The sequence below is a fragment of the Trichomycterus rosablanca genome, chromosome 1, assembly GCF_030014385.1.
Source record: "Trichomycterus rosablanca isolate fTriRos1 chromosome 1, fTriRos1.hap1, whole genome shotgun sequence".
Taxonomy (NCBI): Eukaryota; Metazoa; Chordata; class Actinopteri; order Siluriformes; family Trichomycteridae; genus Trichomycterus; species Trichomycterus rosablanca.
This window is the reverse complement of record NC_085988.1, coordinates 20,942,633-20,952,745: the sequence shown is the minus strand read 5'-3', so window position 1 is coordinate 20,952,745 and position 10,113 is coordinate 20,942,633. Positions and strand designations below refer to the sequence as shown.

General features: G+C 38.4%; 1 protein-coding gene across 1 annotated transcript; it reads right to left on the bottom strand.

Annotated features, from left to right (window-relative positions):
* Positions 1 to 234: 234 nt before the first annotated feature.
* On the bottom strand, positions 235 to 7,219 carry msx2a (muscle segment homeobox 2a). The gene is made up of 2 exons (XM_062994618.1): positions 6,916 to 7,219; positions 235 to 1,622 (listed from the first exon to the last, which is right to left on the bottom strand). Exons 1-2 carry the CDS (start codon positions 7,217 to 7,219, stop codon positions 1,189 to 1,191), a joined length of 738 nt encoding a protein of 245 aa, XP_062850688.1. The 3' UTR covers positions 235 to 1,188.
* Between the last annotated feature and the right edge of the window lie 2,894 nt (positions 7,220 to 10,113).

Here is a 10,113-nt window from a genome sequence, read left to right as displayed (position 1 = left end):
AAAGTGGTATTGAGCCAGCCCTAATTACAATTGTGACAAAGGCATCACAGAATTGTGAAAAATATGGTGAGACAGCTGATCAACAGCAAATCACAAAGTTTTATCAGCAAGTCAAATTTATTAATATTAACTGTACATTCAATGTACAACAATTCTATGTAATTTTACCATAAAACATTATAGTACATTGATTTTTTATATAAATATAATTGTAACTACTACACAAAAGTCATGGAAGAGGTCAAGTAATTAACATATTTGGTTTTATAAGGCTAAATTAAATTTGTCTGTTTAAAATTAAAAATACTGATTACTTTCCAGTACAGTTCAGTATGCTCAATATTAAGTCATGCTTTCATGTAGTTTTAAAAAAATTGTATACAAAAATGGTATGTTTAAATGTAAAAAATGTAAAATGACCTTAGACTGGTTAACTTACCCTGCCCAAAGTTTAAAGTACTTTAGTATATCCAGCATCCAACTTTGCATAGTCTTCTTAATAAGGTGCATTCAGATAAACTGGTCTGAGAGGAACCAGTTACATGTTTGTGTTATACAGATGCTACTATGTAGATAAATTACAGTTGCCCAAATAGATTTTGGCCTCCTGACATACACCGATCAGGCATAACATTATGACCAACTGCAATGCACTGTCTATTCTGACACCTTTCTATCAGAACCAGCATTAACTTCTTCTGCAATTTGAGCTACAGTAGCTCGTCTGTTGGATCGGACCATGTGCATCAATGAGCCTTGGCCGCCCATGACCCTGTCGACGGTTTACCACTGTTCCTTCCTTTGACCACTTTTGATAGATACTGACCACTGCAGACCGGGAACACCCCACAAGAGCTGCAGTTTTGGAGATGCTCTGACCCAGTCGTCTAGCCATCACAGTTTGGCCCTTGTCAAACATTTTTCCTGCTTCTAACACATCAACTTTGAGGATAAAATGTTCACTTGCTGCCTAATATATCACCCACTAACAGGTGCCGTGATGAAGAGATAATCAGTGTTATTCACTTCACCTGTCAGTGGTCATAATGTTATGCCTGGTTGGTGTATTGTATTTAAGATTTTAGTTCATAGAGCAAAACGGATTTGGCAGCACTGAATTACACACAGTAAACAGTCTTAGCTTAGACAGAGAAACAAAATATCCTTGCAAGCATCAGGAAGTGCCTCTCAGGATAAATTATACATGCTGTAGGTCAAGGGTGTGGAGTAAATCCCAAGCGTAGGCACAGGAAGCATGTATCTGCGAATAGGAAAGTTTCCCGATTGTCCATACAGAAGAGCTGCAGCTTGTGGCTGAGTACCTAGACCAAATGGAAATGAGAGGCCAGAGTGCACTACCGGTTTAGATGCCATTTTCAGCTTTTCCATTTCAGCCTCCTGCAGTCTCTTGGCTTTGGCCCGTCTGTTCTGGAACCAGATCTTGACCTGAGTCTCGGTTAGGCAGAGAGAGCTGGAGAACTCGGCACGTTCAGCGATGGAGAGGTACTGCTTCTGACGAAACTTGCGCTCCAGAGCCAAGAGCTGGGCCGTGGTGAACGGAGTGCGAGGCTTACGGTTTGTCTTGTGTTTCCTGAGGGAACATGTTGTCGGACTCAAGTGTCCTGTAACATGGGAGAAATCAGAAACTACTTAGAATGTGTACAGAACTATGTTAACGTTCAATTAATACTGCTCATGACACAAGGTGTCACTACTATTTCCTTTGACTTGTTCAGTTTGACTAATACATACACTGGATTGGTTACTAAAGGGGTCAATCAGAGCACTTGTGTAAACAATGCTGCTGTTTAATGCATCCCAAAATGGTATTCACTAATCATACAACTACACTTAGAATAATTTAGATTTTATGGCTTATTAACTTCACTTTTCCTCTGAAACTTGTCCAACTGTGTATGCAGGATGCCCGGCTAGGCTAGCATGTAAGACTACTGCACCCAAGTACTCACCTTTTAATGTATTCATCATTAGCATAAACACCATACACCAATTAGCCGTAACATTAAAACCACCTCCTTGTTTCTACACTCACTGTCCATTTTATCAGCTCCACTTACCATAAAGAAGTACTTTGAAGTTCTACAATTATTGACTGTAGTCCATCTGTTTCTCTACATGCTTTGTTAGCCCCCTTTCATGCTGTTCTTCAATGGTCAGGACTCTCCCAGGACCACCACAGAGCAGGTATTATTTAGGTGGTGGATCATTCTCAGCACTGCAGTGACACTGACATGGTGGTGGTGTGTTAGTGTGTTGAGCTGGTATGAGTGGATAAGATAGAGCAGCGCTGCTGGAGTTTTTAAATACCGTGTCTACTCACTGTCTACTCTATTAGACACTCCTACCTAGTTGGTCCACCTTGTAAATGTAAAGTCAGAGACGATCGCTCATCTATTGCTGCTGTTTGAGTTGGTCATCTGCTAGACCGTTTTTGGTTGGTGGACTATTTTCAGTCCAGCAGTGACAGTGAGGTATTTAAAAACTCCATCAGCATTGCTGTGTTTCATCCACTCATACCAGCACAACACACACTAACACACCACCACCATGTCATTTTCATTGCAGTGCTGAGAATGATCCACCACCCAAATAGAGAGTCCTGACCATTGAAGAACAGCATGAAATGGGGCTAACAAAGCATGCAGAAAAACAGATGGACTACAGTCAGTAATTGTAGAACTACAAAGTGCTTCTATATGGTAAGTGGGGCTGATAAAATGGACAGTGAGTGTAGAAACAATTAAGGAGGTGGTTTTATTGTTATGGCTGATCAGTGTATATCTGCATTGGTTGATACATTTTATAATAAGCTTTACTATTTATTTATTTTTATTATTATTTTATTATTATTATTATTATTATTATATGTTTTTATTTTTTACATTTGTAAAACATTCTGCCACACTTGTAAACAGATGTTAAGGTACCCCAGGTTGCCATGCCAGCCACATTGTGAACCAGAGACCTACTGTGTGTATATTTTCCTTTAACCTATTGATGTACATACATTTCTTATCGACAACGTTGTGAAAACAAAAGGTTTGCTATAAGTTAAATTCATTGTTAAGCAAACCAGTTTACACAATAAACTGTCTACTGTTAAATGGAATGCTCAGATATTCACAATGTACAATTAAACATTTGACTGACACTTTTTATTAAGACTAATATTTTAAAGGCCTTTGTTGAAAGACCCAACAGTGGCAGATTAAATCCTTAGCATTGTAATCTGTTGTCCTGTACTGTTACTGCTAATCAACCACTGTCTTACAACCACTACATTTTACAACCCTATTATGACACAGCACATCTGTAAACTAGACCTTTTACAATTGTAACATTTTCACTGAATATACAAGTCAATAAAAGTACTGTCTTACTTTCAGACTTATTTAAAATACAAAGAGAAGACACAAATAATAATAATTGTATTAATAAAGTCATTAAATTTGAACGTAATTTTTGCTGATGAATCTAAATAAACTAAACGTTAACATGAAAGCATGGCATCATTAAACATTTAATTGTTGCAAGCTTAAATCATTAAAATAAGCTCAAATACTTTGATAGTTTTACACTATAATAACTGTGACGGACCTATCTATGATGTATATTTTAAATTGGTTCTGGGACTGGCATTGAGTTTTAAGGCATTTTTTCTCATAAGGATGTATGAGAAACCTGTTAATGCGTTCCATCGTCTGTGGAACTGCACATATTTTATGCTAATGTAAAAGAATAGGGTTGTTTTTGACATTTATACACTGAAAATAAAACAAATATAATATAGAAACACTGAAATTCAATTGAAAACAGTTAAAAAAAAAATAAAAATACAATAAAACCTGCACTTTACCTTTATTTCTTAATTGTTTTCTTATGCTTAGATCTTACCATATTCCATTCAATACAGGCGCATTCACATGTAACACAAATATCTTTTGCGCTGCTTTTTAACGATAAGCTGATTCTCACAATTTCTCAGAACCCCGAGCTATAACACAAGTTTAAAAGTGAAACAGGAGAAAAATCCAGCTAAACACAGATACATGTGGACGCTTTCAGATTGGATTTGACTGTTATTCCACACAAATGCAGATTCGTCTCATATTCTCACTTTGATACGTTTTACTGCACCGCTCAAGCCCAGCACTAAACAAAGCGGCTGGTTATTGTTAAATTAAAGTTAAATAAATATTTAAAAAAAAAGAAAAAAAAAAAGAAAGAAACTAAACACGTTGAGTGTAAGGGAAATGTTAAGTTTAAGGGTACAAATTTCTCGACAAAGGATGTTGAGTTTCAAAGATTTTGAGTTTGGGGGACGTTGTGTTACAAGGTACCACTGTCATTTTCATTTAGGAGCAGAAAACCAGTTTACCAAAATAATGGGAAAAAATAAGAATTAAAATTAGTTTAGTTTGTTCTCATGAACACTTTAAAGTTCTTTGAATATTATGCGCCCAGCTGCTGTTGGATCGGCAGTGGGCTTAAATTACAGAATCATGTCCATCTGACCTGCTACTAATGACCGGCAGGCAGCACAGAGGCGCAGATGACTGTCAGTGGCAGTCTCTGTGTCTCATCAGCGGTAACATACTGCGCCTAGTAGGTCCTTTTAAAAGCTGTTCTTGTTGGACTTTTGGTTGCTGGCTAATTGGTGTATGGTGTCAGTGCCTAAGTGGCACCTGCACAATCTGCGAGGGCAGTATTTTTTCTTGCACAGATTCAGATGCAGGCACTCTGATCTCCCCACAAATGGATCCACACTGGACACAGGCTATCTGTGATGCTTTGTTACATTTTAACTGTATGTAACTGTATACAGAGTTCCTCTATATGTTGTCTCTTTTTCCAAAAACATGAGTTATCACACCCAGATAAACTGAGTAATTAGGGTTGTGGTAACTTAGTTTTCACTCCTTTTTTATCTTATTGTTTCTTACTTTTCTCTGTGGTTGTGCATTTCACATGGAGATTTTTGCCAATGTTTCTGTGGGGCATTAGCGAACCGTGACAACTAAACTACGGCCCTCTAACCTCAGAGAGACTGTATCATAAGAGCTTAGAATGCCTACTTTTTAGCAATGTAAATTATTTTAGCTTTCAATAGAATATTTTAGGCCCTTTCAATAGAATATCTAGAGTATACTATACTAAGATATTTAGAATATCGTATATATCCCTACTCCACTGATGTACTGAGTACTTTTGGAGGTAAATATTTGTGCTGCATTGGTTTAGTGTTACATAACTAAATTAAGACACCAGCACATCTGCCATCTGTAAGTTTTGAGTAAACGTGTTACTTTTTTCAATTACTTTATATTTTATGAATATGAGATATGAAAATTGTGGTTATTATTATTATGATACAGAAGCTAAATTAATGTAAACCATCCTTGTGTATACAGGTAAAATAGACTATCACTGAATTTATATCTACATGACTTTATTGCAAGCCTAGCAATAAAATATTTACTATGTCACAGTTAATTACATACTAAGAAAATAGTTGCGGCAGCATTATGTAAGCTATGATTCTTTTTTTCATGTAAGAAGAAAGAAAAATTACAGCATGTTATTCCTGTGTTGCTGAGAATTGTCATAAAAATCTTAAAATAATCTGCCCTTGACTGCACCTAATCGTAATAGTAAGGTTTGGTCGAGTTTGGCTAAATGTTTTTGGATCTTTCAAAATGTAATAAATTTAACAGCAAATTTTAATATTGCGCATTTATTATTTGATATTTACATATTCACTAATTAATTCTTATTTTGGGTATGGTTATTTATGGCTACTCCAAAGTCACATGGTCATCCACAATTCCAGTATTTAAGCAAGCATTACATTTTACATTTTCGGCATTTAGCAGACGCTTTTATCCAAAGCGACTTACAGTTGTGACAGTATACAATTTAAGCAATTGAGGGCCTTGCTCAAGGGCCCATCAGTGGCAACCTGGCAGTGGTGGAGTTTGAACCGGCAACCTTCTGATTACTGGTCCAGTACCTTAACCAGTAGGCTACAACTGCCCTTATTGAGTATTTTTGCATTATTGAGTAGTTTGGTATTGTTTGAGGTGTTTGTTTGGTTAAAAACGAAATAACTAATTTGTTGAAGAACTATAGCATCTCTAGCAACTTCTTATTCTTGTATATGCAGCATCAATTTCTTGAACTTTACCTGTGTAATTCTTTACATATATACCTTTTTAATTTAGAGACTCTTTTCTTATTATTTTTAACATTTTATTTAAACAATTTCTATAAGCTGTCTTCATTTAAGCCTACAAATACATAACGTTGATCATTTAAAGTTTAAGTAGCACAAGGAAAACAAAATAGACATGGTGATCATTTCCTCACAGCCAATTGACATTGTTTATGGAACCTACATTGCATATCTGTGATATTACTATACAGGACACTTTTATAATTGTCTGGTATATCACATATTACATATCTTTATTATATTTATTGCTTACAAGTATTGTACAGTAATACTTACTTACTGATTTTCTAACGTACCTTGAGCTTTTTACTTACTTGCTTAATAATTTTATAGTGTACCTTGACCTGCTGTAATGCTCGACTTTTCTTTTTGGGATTAATAAAGTGATCTATCTGTCTGTCTGTCTGTCTGTCTGTCTGTCTGTCTGTCAATTCACTGACTGATGTGTTTTCGAAAGCCAAGAGAAAACACGTGGATACAGGGTAGTATACCATGCTTAACTCCTCACATAGACAAGTACACAATGATGATTAATTTAAACATAAAACATAAAAATATCATATCAAAATCAAAAGAAACATTAAAAACAAAACTGCATTGAGATTAATTAGGTTGATTAGGTAGTAATATTTTTCTGTAACATTAGAGGGAATTGAACATACGTGCATGCGGTGAGTATTCAGATTTGACCCAGGTTGCCTCTTGATCCGACGCTTCAGACTTGACCGGTGACGTCGGATCGCAGTCCTGTACTGAAGGAGAACCGTGTACGTTCGATCCTCCGCTCCCCGATTGAAGCGGGTCACGATCGCGGTGCGCAGGACGCCACTCAGCTCCCGTTCTGGTCCCGCTCTGCGCCATGAGCGCTTCCACACTGAAGGCCAGGCGCGGAGTTTTGCGCTCCTGCTGCTGCTGCTGCTGCTGGTGGTGTGTACGCGCTCCATTGTGACCGAGCTCAGTGCTCATCCCGGTACTCATACACTCAGTTCTAACCGAGCATAAACATTCAACCTTCCGTTAAACCGAACTCTTATTATTCCACACACACAACCGACAACCGACAAGCTCTCCTTCCTCTCTCAGCCTTTCAACTAGTCCGCGTGTGAGGAGCATCCCGAGGCTAAAGTTGAGTCACCGCCCAGCCAAAAAAACCCTAATGAGGGAAGGGTGTGCGTGCCATTGGCTCGTTTTAAGCGACCTTACTCTGCTCATTATAGGTGATTAACGAGAGAAGAAAGGGCACAGCGCTTATAGCTTCTAATAACCGTTTTCCGTTCACTTCACTCCACTTTAAAGCCTGTTAAAGCTCTTAAAATAAAGGTGCCAGAAAATGTCTTGAGAGCTAAACCATATGCACAACCCAACAAACAAACAAAACAACACAAACACCAACAACATTCACCATTCACCTTCAGATAAAAAATAATAATACAGTGCTACCTTAAAACTCAACGTCAGTTGGTTCTGGGACTGTCATTGAGTTTAAAAAGCGTTGAGTTTCAAGGTGTTCCATGGTCCCGTAGACTTGCATATACTGTACACTGATCAGCCATAACATTAAAACCACCTCCTTGTTTCTCCACTGACTGTCCATTTTTTTTTAGCTCCACCTACCATATACAGTGGGGGAAATAAGTATTTGATCCCCTGCTGATTTTGTAAGTTTACCCCCTTACAAAGACTTGAACAGTCTATAATTTTTATGGAAGGTTTATTTTAACAGAGAGAGACAGAATATCAACAAAAAATCCAGAAAAAAAACATTAAATAAAAGTTATAAATTAATTTGTATTTAATTAAGGGAAATAAGTATTTGATCCCCTACCAACCAGCAAGAGTTCTGACCCCCACAGACCGGTTATGTGCCCATGAGGCACACAAATTAGTCCTGTCCCTGTATAAAAGACTCCTGTCACAGAATCAGTTTCTTCCGTTCAAATCTCTCGACCACCATGGGCAAGACCAAAGAGCTATCAAAGGACGTCAGGGACAAGATTGTAGACCTGCACAAGGCTGGAATGGGCTACAAGACCATCAGCAAGAAGCTTGGTGAGAAAGAGACCACTGTTGGTGCGATAATTCGAAAATGGAAGAAATACAAGATCACAGTCAATCGCCCTCGCTCTGGAGCTCCATGCAAGATCTCACCTGGTGGGGTAAGAATGATTCTGAGAAAGGTGAGGTCAGTCCAGAATTACACGGGAGGAGCTTGTCAATGATCTCAAGGGAGCTGGGAGCACAGTCACCAAGAAAACCATTAGTAACACACTTCGCCGTAATGGATTGAGATCCTGCAGTGCCCGCAAAGTCCCTCTGCTCAAGAAGGCTCATGTACAGGCTCGTCTGAAGTTTGCCAATGAACACCTGAATGATTCAGAGAAAGCTTGGGAGAATGTGATATGGTCAGATGAGATCAAAATTGAGCTCTTTGGCATCAACTCCACTCGCCGTGTTTGAAGGCAAAGAAATGCCCGGTGGGGATGGTGTTCTTGGGGTCATATTCAGCATTTCTCTGCTCCCAGCTCCCTTGAGATCATTGACAAGCTCCTCCCGTGTAATTCTGGACTGACCTCACCTTTCTCAGAATCATTCTTACCCCACCAGGTGAGATCTTGCATGGAGCTCCAGAGCGAGGGCGATTGACTGTGATCTTGTATTTCTTCCATTTTCGAATTATCGCACCAACAGTGGTCTCTTTCTCACCAAGCTTCTTGCTGATGGTCTTGTAGCCCATTCCAGCCTTGTGCAGGTCAACAATCTTGTCCCTGACGTCCTTTGATAGCTCTTTGGTCTTGCCCATGGTGGTCGAGAGATTTGAACGGAAGAAACTGATTCTGTGACAGGAGTCTTTTATACAGGGACAGGACTAATTTGTGTGCCTCATGGGCACATAACCGGTCTGTGGGGGTCAGAATTCTTGCTGGTTGGTAGGGGATCAAATACTTATTTCCCTTAATTAAATACAAATTAATTTATAACTTTTATTTAATGTTTTTTTTCTGGATTTTTTGTTGATATTCTGTCTCTCTCTGTTAAAATAAACCTTCCATAAAAATTATGTTCAAGTCTTTGTAAGGGGGTAAACTTACAAAATCAGCAGAGGATCAAATACTTATTTCCCCCACTGTAGAAGCACTTTGTAGTTCTACAATTACTGACTGTAGTCTATCTGCTTCTCTACATATATTTTTAGCCTGCTTTCACCCTGTTCCTCAATGGTCAGGACCCTCAAAGGACCACCACAGAGTAGGTATTATTTGGGTGGTAGATCGTTCTCAGCACTGCACTGACAATGACATGGTGGTGGTGTGTTAGTGTGTGTTGTGCTGGTATGCACTGCTGGAGTTTTTAAATACCGTGTCCATTCACTGTCCACTCTATTAGACACTTCTACCTAGTTGGTCCACCTTGTAGATGTAAAGTCAGAGACTCATCTTCTTGACCTTCATCAAATTCTAATAACCGTTTTCCGTTCACTTCACTCCACTTTAAAGCCTGTTAAAGCTCTTAAAATAAATATGCCAGAAAATGTCTTGAGAGCTAAACCATATGCACAACCCAACAAACAAACAAAACAACACAAACACCAACAACATTCACCATTCACCTTCAGATAAAAATAATAATACAGTGCTACCTTGAAACTCAGCGTCAATTGGTTCTGGGACTGTAGTTGAGTTTAAAAGTTTAAGGGCAGTTGTAGCCTAGTGGTTAAGGTACTGGTCCAGTAATCAGAAGGTTGCTGGTTCAAGTCTCATCACTGCCAGGTTGCCACTGTTGGGCCCTTAACCTTTAATTGCTTAGATTGTATACTGTCACAACTGTAAGTCGCTTTGGATAAAAGCGTCTGCTCAATGCCG

Excerpts from the sequence above, each read along its gene's own strand:
- msx2a (XM_062994618.1), bottom strand. The coding sequence starts at position 7,219 with ATGAGCACTGAGCTCGGTCACAATGGAGCGCGTACACACCACCAGCAG. Across the intron at positions 1,623-6,915 it reads TGAATACTCACCGCATGCAC|GACACTTGAGTCCGACAACA; the intron begins GTATGTTCAATT and ends CCCATGTTACAG.